This window comes from Anolis carolinensis, chromosome 3 (genome assembly GCF_035594765.1).
Source record: "Anolis carolinensis isolate JA03-04 chromosome 3, rAnoCar3.1.pri, whole genome shotgun sequence".
In the NCBI taxonomy this organism is placed as follows: domain Eukaryota; kingdom Metazoa; phylum Chordata; class Lepidosauria; order Squamata; family Dactyloidae; genus Anolis; species Anolis carolinensis.
Genome location: NC_085843.1, coordinates 203,317,840 through 203,333,307, shown reverse-complemented (window position 1 = coordinate 203,333,307; position 15,468 = coordinate 203,317,840). Strand labels below are relative to the sequence as shown.

Below are 15,468 nucleotides of genomic sequence, written 5' to 3'. Positions count from 1 at the left end.
CTTTCTAGATCTGGTTAGACTACAGCTCCAACCATCATAGCCTTTAATGGGGGAACACTGGAGTCATAATCCACCCACTTCTGGAGGATTTCAGTTTTGCCCTTACTTACTTAAAAATGCTGTTAATTTTGTGTCTGTCATTCCCACTTAGGTCAATATTTTATGAGAATAAACTGTTGAAATGAATGGGATTTCCTTCTGAGTGAACTTGGAAGTTATTTTACTTCATGAGCAACAGAGGGATTTATTAATTGGTGTTGTTGTGTGTCTTCAAGGGGTTTCTGTCTTATGCTGACCCTAAGGTGAACCTATCACATTGTTTTATGTGGCAGAGACTGTATGACTTGCCCAGGATCACCCAGTGGGTTTTTTATGGTCAAATGGGACTTCAAATCCTGATCTCCAGACTCATAGTCCAACACTCAAACCACTACACCATGCTGGCTTTTATTTGATAATACCTTTCATTTTGTTTTGTTTTCAGCTCCAGAGATATTTCATTCCTTTCTGAATGGTGGAACTGGTTACTCCTTTGAAGTTGACTGGTGGTCACTTGGAGTGATGGCATATGAGCTCCTTCGTGGATGGGTACGTGCCAGGTTCTTTATTTTTAACATGCATAGTAGCTATGAGAATAAGCATAGCTTTCCTGAACTTTTGTTTCTTCTTTCTGCCCCCTTCCCACACCCTTCAGAGGCCTTATGACATCCACTCCAACAGCCCAGTGGAATCTTTAGTCCAGTTGTTCAGCACCGTGAGTGTCCAGTACACAACAGGATGGTCAAAAGACATGGTGGCATTACTGAGAAAGGTAAAAGACTGTCCTTTGAATTATCCATTAGTACAAGGCTATCAAGAAGGGCCTTATTCCAGGAATGTGACCACACAATGATTTGCCCACACGTTTTTGCATCCATGAATCAGTGATTGCTTAGTGATTGGTGCAGTGTTTGGAACTACAAATTCAATATCTCTACTCACATGCTTCTCAAACTAGTATGTAGTTGGCCTTCTGTATCCATGGATTCTGCATCCACAGAATCAACCAACTTGATTTTTTTTTTTTTAGAAAAAGGCCAAAAAGCGAATCCTGTTTTTGCTGTTTTATAAAAGGGACACTATTTTACTGAACGATTGTATATAAAATGGATTTTGGTAGTCATGGTGGGTCCTGGACCCAAACCCCAGGAGATTAAAATAAAATGTGCAATGATTCTTTTTAGTACTTGAACTGAATAAAGGAAACAGGTAGGTTTAATTTTGAAAGGTATATTGTATTTCTTTAATTAACAATGTATATCCTGCCTTTCCTACTCAATACAAGAATCCAAAGTGATTTATTGCATGACTTCAAACAGAGATACAGCTGAGCCCCTGGTAAATTATAATTTCACATACAATTAAACAATTAAAACCTCAAAGCTAGATCTGTAACAATATTGTCATTTCCATGAATCTATCTATAAATATATCCCTATCAAAAGTCTCACATTTCAATCACTTGCCAAAAATCTACTAGAATGAAAAGCAGTGGGAAAAATATTGCTACTGGATTGTACTGGAAGAACTAGAAATTACTAGAAAGGTATTCTCTCTGGGTCCTCCAGCATGTCTCTGTGATCAGTTTTAAGCAGAAGTTAACAATAGAGTTGAACTGCAGAATCGAGATCAGGCATGGGCAAACTTTTTTGCCTTGGGGCTGCATTATGGGCTCAGCCGGGAGGGCCAGGCCAGGAGGGAGGGGGGCCCGGGAAAGGATGGGGGCAGGACAAGGCCCAGGTCACCCACAGGTTTTCCTCCCAGCATAAGGACGGGGCTGCTCATCCCATCCTTATTCTGGGAGGAAGATGAGACACATGGCAACTTCCCCAGTCCTCTTTCCCATCTTCCTCAGGCTGTCCTCTTGGCATTATACCAGGAAGAGGGAGAGACAGGCTGAGTGTGCTCCAAAAGGCTCTCAGCTGTCATGTGCCTGCCTTGAGCCGTCCTCCCGGCATAAGGATGGGGTCACTCGTACCGTCCTTATGCCGGGAGGAGGGTAAGACGCATAGTGGCTGAGAGCACTTCAGAGGGCTCTCAGCTGGTGTGTGCTTTCCTCCCACATATTTTTTGACATAAGGATGTGGTAGGTCACCTTGACCTTATGCCAAGAGGACAGGGAAAATGAGGAGGGCCTGAGGTAAGTTTGCCCATGACTGATCTAGATATTGCAAAATAAATATTTTAAATCAAATCTGTGAGTGATCAATACATGATATTTTGACACATTTCTTTCTTAGTAACAGTCAGAGCCGGCCCTAGGTATTTTTCAAGTGTAGGCGAACAGAATTTTGGCGCTCCCCCCAAACCAATAACTGAAAAATAAAAGCGTTGGATAAGTGAAAATGTTTGATAATAAGGAGGGATTAAGGAAAAGCCTATTAAACATCAAATTACATTAAGATTTTACAAATTAAGCACGAAAACATCATGTTTTTACAACAAATCAACAGAAAAAGCAGTTCAATACCTTGCGGAGGCAGGCCACAGGAGACAGGAGTTGCCTCGATGGCGCCCCCAACAAGATGGCGCCACAGGCAACTGCCTAGTTGGCCTGGTGGTTGAACCGCCTCTGGTAACAGTCACCTAATATGATGTGTATTGTTATGTAATGTTTTGCCATGAGACAAGAAATTTGCAATTTTATGTTTTGCAAATGTTGGATATGAAGTGTCAGCATTCTGTAAACCGATATGCATCTATGGTCCCTTCCACACTGTCCCTATATCCCGGGATCTGATCCCAGATTATCTTCTTATCCCAGATTATTTGGCAGCGGAGAGTCATATAATCCAAATGGTTTAAACCAAATAATCTGGAATCAGATCCTGGATATAGGGCAGTGTGGAAGGGGCCTTAATAAAAATGGAAATAGCCAAAGGGTTCCAATATACAAAAGTGTCTGGAGGACAATATACATAATTAAAGTTTGGTTTTAAAGTAGAGTTCAATTATGAAACAATGTCATGGAAAGTTACTCAGCCAGAGCACAGATGCCCTCTTCTGGATTAGTATAGTAATATGGCTCCAGAACATTGTAAATGGAGATGAATATAATATACCCTTAGTGGATCTGCATGTAGAAAACATGCATGCATTTTTAGAGACTATTTGAATGCTTCTGGCCAATATATGTTGTTCTCATATCTGAAATGAGCAGCGACACTGAGATCATGTTTTCAGTAAAGTGGGTGTTAAATATTACATATTGGTCGAGATACTGGCAGCAATGACAAAGCAATCCAATTGTGGCTTGATTGCAGGGAAGAATAAGGCTGGATCCAATCAGATTGTGTGTCATACCATTTGATGCTGTGCTACTGTCAAACTTAATCATACACTGACCAGAAAGTTAGACTCAGGTGTTTGTCAGAATTTACAATATTTGGGAAGGGCCTTAATTCAGTATGTTCACTCTCTCACCTCCCCATAGTTGGTCAAATTCTTTTAGCTCCCCAAATTAAGGTTGCCAGACATAAAATGAAATACTGCTCTTATAATTTAATTTTTGCAGAAAATATCATCAGGGATTTTTAATAAGTGTTGCTTCAAATGTGTTTGTTTTTTATCAGTCACATAGCTCACTGAATGAGCTTGTGTGAGGAAAATGGTGTTACCTTTGTGCACAATCCCACTGGTAGAATGCAGACAGGTCGCTGTGTTAGAGAAGAGGCATTGTGTCAAAGCCACCCTGGGATGCTTTAGTTTCTTATTCTTCCCAAATGTAAGAACAGAGAAAGTAAAGGAGATCCAAGAGCAGCTACTGTGTTTGGAAGGAAAGCAGCCTGGCAGCTTTTAATGTGCAACTGGCTCTGCATGTGGTATTCTTTGTTCTAAAAGTGATTCAGATATTTAGTTGACAGGTGGTATGACTGTCACACACCTGCACCGTGTGGGAGCACAGCACTACAGTATAGCTACATAGAACCAATAGTGGTGGTTTCATTTATTCACAGTTCAACTTATTCACTTACGGCCTCCTGTACATGCTGTACCCTCTTCTCGGTATTTTTGTTGTTCACTATAATAAGATTCACTATTATCCATGGTTTCATGCATTCACATGAAGTCTGGGAATGTATCCCCAACAGATCTTGTTGCAGTGGAATTTGCAATGTGGCTTGAAAGTAGCCACATTCAAATATACCTCAATTTTCTTATCACAAAGGTGAACTGTGCATGACTATGTGCAACCCCAAATGTTCACTCTCTCACCTCCTCATAGCTGGTCTAATTCTTTTAGCTCCCCAAATTAAGGTTGCCAGACATAAAATGAAATACTGCTCTTATAATTAAATTTTTGCAGAAAATATCAGCAGGGATTTATAATAAGTGTTGCCTCATATACAATCAAGTAATAAGCAACACCTACTGAAAATCCCTTTTCTACACATTAAAGCTGCAGGAGCCTTCTCCAGATTTTAGTCTGACAGTAGGTCTATGGCATTTAGGGAGAGCATTCTAGGAAATCTTAGGGCTATCCAGGCCTAAGGTCTGTTAATAGAATGTCTCCAAGTTTCATATCATTTGTACAGAAAACACTTAAGTTACAGACAACAGATGTTTGGCTGGTTCCTCTATTCAAAGAACGAGAGAAACAAACAACCAATAAAACATGAAATAATGAAATTCTATTCTATTCCTATTTCAATGACTGGAAAAATTGAACAAATAGATATGCTACAATTAAAATGAGTGGGAAAGGAACCCAGTCTGTATCCGCTTTCACATCTTTTGTGGAAACATGCCAAAGTAGTTTGTCAAGATCAGCTTTGTCTCGCTCTTCACTGTTTCCTATTTTCAGCTTTTGACGGTCAATCCTGAGCATCGGTTTTCAAGTCTAGCTAATATCCAAACTTCCTCCTATTTATCGAATGTGGATTGGGATGAAATCTGCGAAAAGAAAGTGGAGCCAGGTTTTGTTCCTAATGTAAGTCAAAGCAATGAATGTGTTTGTTTTTCTCCTTGATCTCTGTTATTTGCAATGAAGATATAAAGCCAACGGTTTTCCTGTAGTGAACCTATATGGGTTTACTGTGTGCCTTGAATTATCTGATTTATCATTCACTTGGCTTTGAAGCAATGTCCTTTTCTGATTACAATAGAAAGGCCGCCTGCACTGCGACCCCACCTTTGAGCTGGAAGAGATGATCCTGGAGTCAAGGCCCCTGCACAAGAAGAAGAAGAGGCTTGCGAAGAATAAATCCAGGGATAACAGCAAGGACAGCTCACAGTCAGTAAGTGACTCTTGGTAGCTGTCAAAAAAAATCAAAATGTTTGAGTTTTGTGCTTTTGTACATAGGGAGCTGCCTTATACTGAATTACTCTTATTCAATTTGGTCCAAATTTGACTGACAGTACAAATATGCTATAGATAGTCACCTCCTCTGACGGTGTCACACAGTATGGCTCACACCCTCCATAAACTCCCCTAGTGATGCCTTTGAATATACAACATATCCCAAAAATGTATAAAGTCTTTAACAGTAGTAACTATGGTTGTTATTTGAAGGCTAAGTAAATAGTTTTCATACTTTCAGACAGTGGTCTCTTGTCTAAGTCGTCACCGAGCTTGACCTTCCTTAGCTTTCCAAAGCTAGGCAAAATCAGCTATCCTTTAGCATATATTGTATCTGAATAAGTGTACCGTAGAGTCTCACTTATCCAACATAAACGGGCCGGCAGAACATTGGATAAGCGAAAATTTTGGATAATAAGGAGGAGTTAAGGAAAAGCCTATTAAACATCAAATTAGGTTATGATTTTACAAATTAAGCACCAAAACATCATGCTTTACAACAAATGGATAGAAAAAGCAGTTCACTATATGATAACATTATGTAATAATTACTGTATTTATGAATTTAGCATCAAAATTTTGCAATTTATTGAAAAATTGACTACAAAAACATTGACTACAAAAACAAAAGGCAAACTGCGTTGGATAATACAGAACCTTGGATAAGCGGAGCTTGGATAAGTGAGACTCTACTGTACCTTCTTATAGAAAACCAAACTTTGCTATTCTGTTTTTCCCATAATTTTTATGAAAATGAAGGGCATTTGTCTCCAATAATCTCAATTTCTGTTCTGTCATTCCTTCCCATATTGGACTGTCAAAGGAATATTGTTTGCATTTGCAAGGAACCAGTCTTTTGTTGAACAGTATGTTTTACCGGCTCCTGTTGCTGCTTTTTCCCAAGGAGAATTTAGAGCATGAAGCCCATATATTGAAAATTTCCAAATTGCATTGATATAAAGGGACAAATAGAAAAGTCTGGTACTAAGAAATATGGCAAATATCTATCTGCAGAAATTCAATCATTTTCTTACTGTTATTCATTATATCTATTTGCCAATGCCTTTTACCATATATAATACTTGGATGTAAAACTGATAGAACAATGAACTTTTATCACATAGATTTTATAAGAGTAGACAGAGATTTAATAAACTAATATATTTTAAGAGAATAATATTATAATGATAACTAGAACACAATCACAACATGAGGTGTAGTGTACTCCAACCAATATTTAAACAAAAGGTGGAATCACATGGAGATGTCAATTAAAATACAAGTCCATCAGAATATAAGGCATAAAGTCTGCCCATTTGAATATGCGGTAAAGGGTCTGTTAGAGTAAGGCATAAAATCCTCAGAAATCCAAAGATCTTTGAACGTAGAGACTGTTTCATGAAATCTTCATCAGTTTGTAACTCTTTCCTTCTTTCTTAAATTGCTGTAAACTTGATTTTGTGATATTTAAGTTTATCTATAAAATGTGTATTACATAAGGATTGCAGTCTATAAGCAACCCAATATATATGAATACAATGCTAAGCATGATTTACAAATTGAGCTGTGAGCATGTATTCATATTCTGACTATCCATTATGAGATTGCATTTTCAGCTTTATCCAGAAAAAAATTCAAGTGAATAGTATACAAAAAAACAAGCTTGCTCCCTCCTCCCTATGACTTCCCCTCACATATTTATACATGGCTATCATGTCTCCTCCCAGCCTTCTCTTCTCCAGGCTAAACATGCTGAGCTGTTTAAGCCGCTCCTCATAGGGCTTGTTCTCCATACCCTTGATCATTTTAGTCACCCTTCTCTGGACACATTTTAATCGTCCTTCAACTGGGCTCTACAGGCCAATGGATACTCCACCACAGACATCAGAAGAGCTGTAAGGCAAAGAACAAGCCATGAGAGTAAAAACAAAGATCCACCCAGAGGAAAAGTATTCTTACTATACATCAAGGGAACCACTGACCACAAATCCAACAGTATATTTTAGAAATTGAAGTGTTATGATATGATAAGATACATTTAATGTATTGCAATATTATATCTGTGTGTCCTACACACTGAGTGATCCTAAACAGTCCATAATCTTTGACCCTAACCTACCTATCTTTCTGTTGTGATGATAAAAATGGAGAGGTAGCCCAGAGTATTGAAGGAACTAGCGGAAGTTATTTCAGAACCACTGGCAATCATCTTCGAGAGTTCTTGGAGAACAGGAGAAGTCCCAGCAGATTGGAGGAGGGCGAATGTGGTCCCTATCTTCAAGAAGGGAAAAAAGAACGACCCAAACAATTACCGTCCGGTCAGCCTCACATCAATACCAGGCAAGATTCTGGAAAAGATCATTAAGGAAGTGGTCTGCAAACACTTAGAAACAAATGCGGTCATTGCTAATAGTCAACACGGATTTACCAAAAACAAGTCATGCCAGACTAATCTGATCTCTTTTTTCGATAGAGTTACGAGTTGGGTCGATACAGGGAATGCCGTGGATGTAGCATATCTAGATTTCAGTAAGGCCTTCGACAAAGTCCCCCACGACCTTCTGGCAAACAAACTAGTAAAATGTGGGCTAGACAAAACTACGGTTAGGTGGATCTGTAATTGGCTAAGCGAACGAACCCAAAGGGTGCTCACCAATGCGTCGTCTTCATCATGGAAAGAAGTGACAAGTGGAGTGCCGCAGGGCTCCGTCCTGGGCCCGGTTCTGTTCAACATCTTTATTAACGACTTAGACGAAGGGTTAGAAGGCACGATCATCAAGTTTGCAGATGACACCAAACTCGGAGGGATAGCTAACACTCCAGAAGACAGGAGCAGAATTCAAAATGATCTTGACAGACTAGAGAGATGGGCCGAAACTAACAAAATGAAGTTCAACAGGGACAAATGCAAGATACTTCACTTCGGCAGAAAAAATGGAAATCAAAGATACAGAATGGGGGACGCCTGGCTTGACAGCAGTGTGTGCGAAAAAGATCTTGGAGTCCTCGTGGACAACAAGTTAAACATGAGCCTACAATGTGATGCGGCAGCTAAAAAAGCCAATGGGATTTTGGCCTGCATCAATAGGGGAATAACGTCTAGATCCAGGGAAGTCATGCTCCCCCTCTATTCTGCCTTGGTCAGACCACACCTGGAATACTGTGTCCAGTTTTGGGCACCGCAGATGAAGGGAGATGCTGACAAGCTGGAAAGCGTCCAGAGGAGGGCAACTAAAATGATTAAGGGTCTGGAGAACAAGCCCTATGAGGAGAGGCTTAAAGAGCTGGGCATGTTTAGCCTGCAGAAGAGAAGGCTGAGAGGAGACATGATAGCCATGTACAAATATGTGAGGGGAAGTCATAGGGAGGAGGGAGCAAGCTTATTTTCTGCTGCCCTGCAGACTAGGACACGGAACAATGGCTTCAAACTACAGGAAAGGAGATTCCACCTGAACATCAGGAAGAACTTCCTCACTGTGAGGGCTGTTCGGCAGTGGAACTCTCTCCCCCGGGCCGTGGTGGAGGCTCCTTCTTTGGAGGCTTTTAAGCAGAGGCTGGATGGCCATCTGTCGGGGGTGCTTTGAATGCGATTTCCTGCTTCTTAGCGGGGGGTTGGACTAGATGGCCCTTGAGGTCTCTTCCAACTCTACTATTCTATGATTCTATGATTCTATGATTCTAAGGTTCTTATAGGGAAACATCATGATATAAATGTACAAAGGGGTAAGTACAAACATGACAGACCAGAAATACTGTTATGGGTTAAGAGCCTTCTTCAGAGAGAGTTAGTGTAAAAGTGTTGCATAGCATACTACAATATGTCTCTTCTCTCACTCCTTACATGATTCAGCTTTTGGCTGCTCCAGTCACTGCTCCATAGTCATTTAGTGACCAGGGGATGTGGGAGGTATCAGAGAAGCATTGTTGTTGTTCTGTGTCTGGCTACAGCACATGGCCAAATGCTTCTCTGGGTAAATGGCCTGCAGGCCTTAGTTTGGGAACTAAGAGTCCTGTCCTAGAGTGACGGTTTAAGTACTACACCATGCTCCTAAAATATATTACAGGAAATGTATTTCTAAAGTGATCTAAAGAAAACCAAAACAAAATGAAGCATGCAATAACCATGATTCTGGATGACTCAAAGATGATTTTTCTACATCTGTTCTATACCAAACATTCATACTGCCCAAATAAATATCATTCATGAAGATAAGCAGAACGCAGTTTAGATTTTTAAAGTATGTTAATTGTTTTGTATTTTCTAATAGGAAAATGACTACCTCCAGGACTGCCTTGATGCCCTTCAGCAAGACTTTGTAATCTTTAACAGAGAGAAGTGAGTTTGGGTATGTGAGTCATGCAGGGGTGGGGGTGAATGTTTGCATTGGCTTGGTTCCTAAGATAAATGAGTTCAAATTCACAGAAAGAGGATGGGGTCACACAGGGAAAGGCTGTTCACTGCTCTTGGATTAACTGCTCAAAAACAGATTAGCATTCTAATAGTAAAAAAAGTACACATGTATTCAAATTGTCTGTTGACCCCATGAATTTCATAAGGTTTCCTTAGACCAGAGCCCCTTCCACACTGCTGTATAAAATCCACATTGAACTGGGATATAATTTGGGATGTTTGGCAGTGCACAAGGAGCCTCAGGCCCCTTCCCCACAGCTGAATAAAATCCCATATTATCTGCTTTGAACTGAGATATATGGCAGTGTGGACTTCGATATTTCAGTACTAGGCAGATATTGTGGGTTATTTTGCCTTGATATTCTGAATTATATGGCTGTGTGGAAGGGCCTTCAGACAGTAAGACAAACATTAAACAATTTTCCTATAGCTGGACATACAGTCACCAGCATCTGCAAAGACTTACAGGGTTTCTCCAGAGGTCACTGCAGAACATGTAATTGTTTAGATAAAGGAAATGAGATTGGTGCTTGTTTGCTGCTGCCAACACTCTGCATGGACCAAAAAAAATGCCTGGGTTTATAATAATGTCATTGAGAAAAGGGAAGCTTGGGGAATTTGGTTATTGGATGTTGGTAATGACTTCCAACCCCCTCAATGGGCAAAAAAAATAATAATGATTTGAGTCCACTCTGCTCCTTCATAACTCTCTAACAGAATGCCAACCATGGAGTGTATGCCATGTACTGTTATTTGAAAGCCATAGGGTGAATAAAAGGCTTTCACATGCCTCCAAAAGTCCACAGAGGGTGACAGCCAAACCTCACTTGGAATGTTGTCATATGACAGGCATGCCATTACCATGGTGTATCTGAAATCACGTTGGTTAGTGCCAACCTGATTAATTTTTGAATGGTACAACAACACATAGACAAATCCCATTGAGTCAATGAATATACTTTAGGTAAAACTAAGAACAGAATTCAGGGTGTGATCTTTGAAACAGCAGTGGAGCTTGAACTCCTCTGCTAAAATGCACACACAAAATAAATGTATGGAAGAAAATATGATGAAAGAAGATTTTGGAGTTTCATTCAAAACCATCCTAATTGCCCACAGATCCATTTGAAAGCTCCCTGCCTTTGACAACACACTGTTTTCATTGCTGTTTTGACATAATCAATATCATCTTCTATTTTATACAGATTGAAGAAGAGTCCAGATCAAGTGAATGAGTCCATTTCTCCTCCTGAAACCACCGATGAAGCTGAGACTGAAACAGAATCTGAAAATTCCAACCTGAATATGTGTAGCTCAGTATGTTCTTCCACAGGCAGCAGCTAGGACTACTGAGATGAAACTTGCACATCTCCTGAATAATTCATTCTCAGGTTGTACTGACAAGCTGATGACAGTACATTGAGTATTTTAGTTGAGATTCAAAAAAATAAAATAAAAGAAAGGAGTCACAAAAACCAACACTGTAGAACCACAGCAGAGGCAGATAGTTCTTACAGAACTCATGGTTTTGAAAGATTGCCTGTTATTACCTGATATTTTGCTATGCAACACACTGGCGGAAACCGTTCCTTTGTTTTTCCTTTTATTTTCGTAAGGACATATAGTGGCCTGAAATGTATTTTTTCAGGTGGTGAATGATGGTAACCAGATCCAAGTTTAGGTCTAAGGGAATATACATCCAAAGCATGCAAGGTGGGATGGCAAGGGCAGGAAAAAGTTCAAAACAATGGAAAATTCATTTTCATGGTATTGTCCTTGTGCTCTATCTGATGCATGCAAGATTGTCCCTTAGTAGCTTCAGAATATCTGAGCGTTCTTGCAGAGCATGACAGCTGCAAACCACCTATAGGGACAGATTGAGTGTCATCTTGCTGGTGCTTAACTCTCCACAAGTCTAGTTTCGGTGTTATGAAGTGTTTTCCAAGGCATTTGAACCTAGGGCCAAACTCTGGCTTTTTGCTGCTGAACATTTAAAATGGCATAGTGTTTTCCTAAACTAACTAAGAAAAGGTTATTTCTTTTCTAAGCAGACCAAAACTATTCATAAATTTATACTTCTTTACAAGGAGTTGAGTAGATTACAAGCATGTGACTACAGACAAGTGTTTCTCTGTTCTTATGAAGGAGTAGGACACAAAGTTGCCTGTGTAGAGTTAGGATATTTAGATAATGATGCCCTAATTTTGGCGGAAGTGATGCCTTGATGCTTCTCTCTGTTTACATTGTTCGAAGTGTAATTTAAAGTATTGTATATAAATTTCTAGCATCTGTTGTCGCATAAGAATTGGAAAAAATCTAATGTTTGTGACAGCTGTGGATATTGCCTTTAATGATTGTTTCCCTCTTTGGCGGCTGTCCTCCACACAGTTACCAGAGTGTAAGATCCACTGAACTTAGTGGGATTTCCTTATGTGTAGATATGCATAGGATTGCATTGTTAATGGCTTACTTTGCTGTAGAGTGATATCAGGTCACTATTAAAACACTTAGAACTTTCTGTTCTAGGACAGCAAATATTTGTATTATAAGGCTTGTAATTGTTTTCAGTCAAACTGTTTTGTTACCAAGTGTCTAAAAGACTGTCCTGTTTGCATCTCTGTTGTGTTTTCCTAATGGAAAGTGGACTTAGCATGCTTTTCGGGTCAAGATACCCTTTTTCTGCTCTCCTTTTGAGGCATCTGCTACAAAGCCAGTGTGCCAGGCTTGAACCAAGGTCAACCTAAAAGCAGGAATCTTTACAGCCTTACTTTTCAAGCTACAACTACCTCTGTAGCTGTGCTGTATCAAGATCTTTTCTATTTCTCTGCTGCTACAGAAAAAATGAGCATGGAATTTCTATCAACTCTTCATACCAACCCACACAACAAATGACATAACAGGTCTATCACAGTTTTATATGGGCAACAACCAAAACACGCTTACCTTTCCACAGTTTTATGTGGCGGCTGGTAAAAAAATACAGTGTTAAAACAAAATTTCATTCAACACACGACAAAAGATATTCAGGTGTGCTAGGCACAATGTGTTGGGCACAAAGATGCCAAAGCTTTCCTACCAGTCATTCCATTATTTACAGGCTGTAGCCAGATAATCGATGTGTCCACTCTACAGTTCAGCTGTAGAACCTGTTCTATTTTGGTAGAGTTCTGTCATTTCCTTGGACTTGTAATGGAGCATCTCTCAAACAGATGTAACAACCCAGACATAAGACTGTTTTAGGTTGCACTATGCCAGCAGCTGTTCTGGTGCAGCACAAAACCCCAAATGTTACGCTGCAGGCGTAGCCACCCATGCCAGCAGAAATGTTTATAGAATCCAAGTGCCAACACAGCCAGCTGGTCACAGAATATACTGCTCAGTTGCATTAGCACAAGAGACTATACAGTAAAAACAGTCCAGCTTTAATCCCAGACCTAAGTGGTTTGGCAGTCGTATCCCTTATTTATCTGCTGTGACAGATTCGTCAAACACAAATTTAAAATGTAGAATTTTCAACTGGTATTTCCAAGTGGAAAGAATGTTCCCCATAGCTACCATTGTGTTGAGTGTTTGTCCTAGATTTAGAGATGATGACTATTCATTTCTGCCTTGGTATAGCCAGTAGATGTAGTTACTGGTGAACTGAGTCGCAGGCAGCCTAAGGATTGTTTTGAAAGAAAAAAAGGTTCATTAACTGATTAACACCTGTATTGTCTGAATAAAGAAACATACAGATCTCAGTTCAGCCACTATCCATTGATTTCAATGGGAAAATTGGAGCCCCCAGTGGTGCAATGGGATAAACCCTTGTGCCGACAGGACCGTTGACCAAAAGTTTGGCAGCTGGAATCCAGGGAGTAGGGTGAGCTCCCGTCTGTCAGCTCCAGCTTCCCAAGCAGGGACCTGAGAGAAGTCTCTCACAGTATGGTAAAACATCCAGGTATCCCCTGGGGAATGCCATTGCAGATGGCCAAGTTGCTCCTGACATAAAAAAATGGGAAAATTAAGCCTGTGCTTAACTTTCCCATCTCTTTTAAGTCTCTCAAGGAGCCAATGGGGCTAAAAATACCCCATTTAGGCTGTATTCTACCTACAAATTTTCTTCCACCCTCCCAGGCTTCATAAGATGTAATTGCTTTGCCAAAAGTGAATTCTACTATTGGAACATTTTGTACCATGGGTCAGCCCTGCTTCCATTCTCACCATAATGAAATCCTGAATCCTCTTTGGTTAATTCAACTAGAGTAGACATACTGAATCAATTGTTGAAAGGTAAGTCTACACATAAATAAATCCTGTTGAGTGAAAAGGGTCTGCTTTAGATGGGAATGATGATGATGAACATTGCCTTCCCTAAACCATCACTCTCTCCTTGCAACTACAGATTTGTACATCTTGTGTTTGCACATAACATTATCAGGCTGCTGGGAGGGATGCCTTCTAAATGTCTGACAATGCTCTATTGGGATGATTTAAATGGCAGGTGCTTGGCATTGATTTATAGCACCGCCACTGCCAGCATGTAAGTCCACCAGGACACACTTATATAGGAAGAAATGCATAAAAAAACATCACTTGTTTTCTTTCAAGGAAGGCAGAAAATGTCTGGTAGGCTGTCCACCTACTGCACTGTAGGTAGTTTCTGACAACCATAAGCCTTGTGTCATCTACGTACAAGATTGTCTTGTGGTGATTGTAATTATGTAGGGTATGGCATTTTACATCCAATATGTGCTCAATTGTATTGTTAGTATTTCTCCACTGCCAGGGGATGATTTTGGATATAAACATGTCATTGAAAGTGAACAGTGACTGCCTTTCTGATCTATGAGTACCAAAAAACCCCTTGTTACATAGGTATCACTGGACATGCTGTGTGAATTCACTTTCCTTCTTTAGCTTGAATAATGTCTAGAATGGTGCTTTGTTGTCTGTTTCAGTTCCATACAGTCAAAATTATACATGAAATGAGCTATTTTCTTTCCCCTGTACATGTTTCACCAATACTGCATTCCAGTGGTATACAATAGCACACAGGCCTTTTAGAATCAAGGATCTGATGCGCAGTCTTTTCGATGAAGAATTTATGGATTTTTCAAGCCTGTTCCTATTAACTTTACTGACAACTAGAGCTATGTATTTTCCTTTTCACTGTAATATATGGTATTTGTGAAATGTAATTGCAAAGATTTGTGGTTTTTAAGAAATAATTCTAAAATAAATGCTTATATTGAGCACAACAGTCATTGGCTTTAGTCCTCAAATGGTGAAGAGCTAGCACATTTACAACTCAGAATCTGAATAATGTTTAAGAATGAATAATCAAGTCTTCTGATGTATGAACACTAGTTAAACTTTTCAAACTGAATATACTAAACCAATTTTGTAAGCATTGATTGCCAGTATGATTTATCATGGTCCATTTACCACATCTTGCTTGTGTGACTTTCAGCATGTAAATCCCACCTACTAAAAAATCCCAAAAGTCCAGTACATCTCAATCACATTTGACTGCATGCATTAATGCAATACCACCAATAGTGATAGGGATTGCAACTGGGAGAGAAAGAAATTTGTCGAAAGAAGAATAAGGTTGCAGACCTTGGAATAATTTGTATGAAAATGTAATTGGATTCTTTTAATTCTTTTTTTGGATCTCTTGTTCATGGAAATGTGAACAATATGATGAAATCCTGCATAACCTGGTCCCACTTTCCAG

The 15,468-nt window shown here is 39.6% G+C and overlaps 1 protein-coding gene across 2 annotated transcripts in view; it reads left to right on the top strand.

Moving 5' to 3' along the window:
* The window catches only part of stk32c (serine/threonine kinase 32C), a 236,609-nt gene extending 221,618 nt beyond the window's left edge, over window positions 1-14,991 (top strand). The window contains exons 7-12 of one of the 2 annotated variants that reach the window (XM_062976100.1): window positions 485-588; window positions 695-811; window positions 4,844-4,969; window positions 5,145-5,276; window positions 9,607-9,674; window positions 10,955-14,991. In XM_062976100.1, the coding sequence (XP_062832170.1) occupies window positions 485-588; window positions 695-811; window positions 4,844-4,969; window positions 5,145-5,276; window positions 9,607-9,674; window positions 10,955-11,093 (686 nt within the window). In that variant the 3' untranslated portion in view covers window positions 11,094-14,991. Of the gene's footprint in view, window positions 1-484; window positions 589-694; window positions 812-4,843; window positions 4,970-5,144; window positions 5,277-9,606; window positions 9,685-10,954 lie in introns of both variants that reach the window. The other variant, XM_062976101.1, reaches the window with a different exon arrangement.
* The last annotated feature ends 477 nt before the right edge of the window (window positions 14,992-15,468 follow it).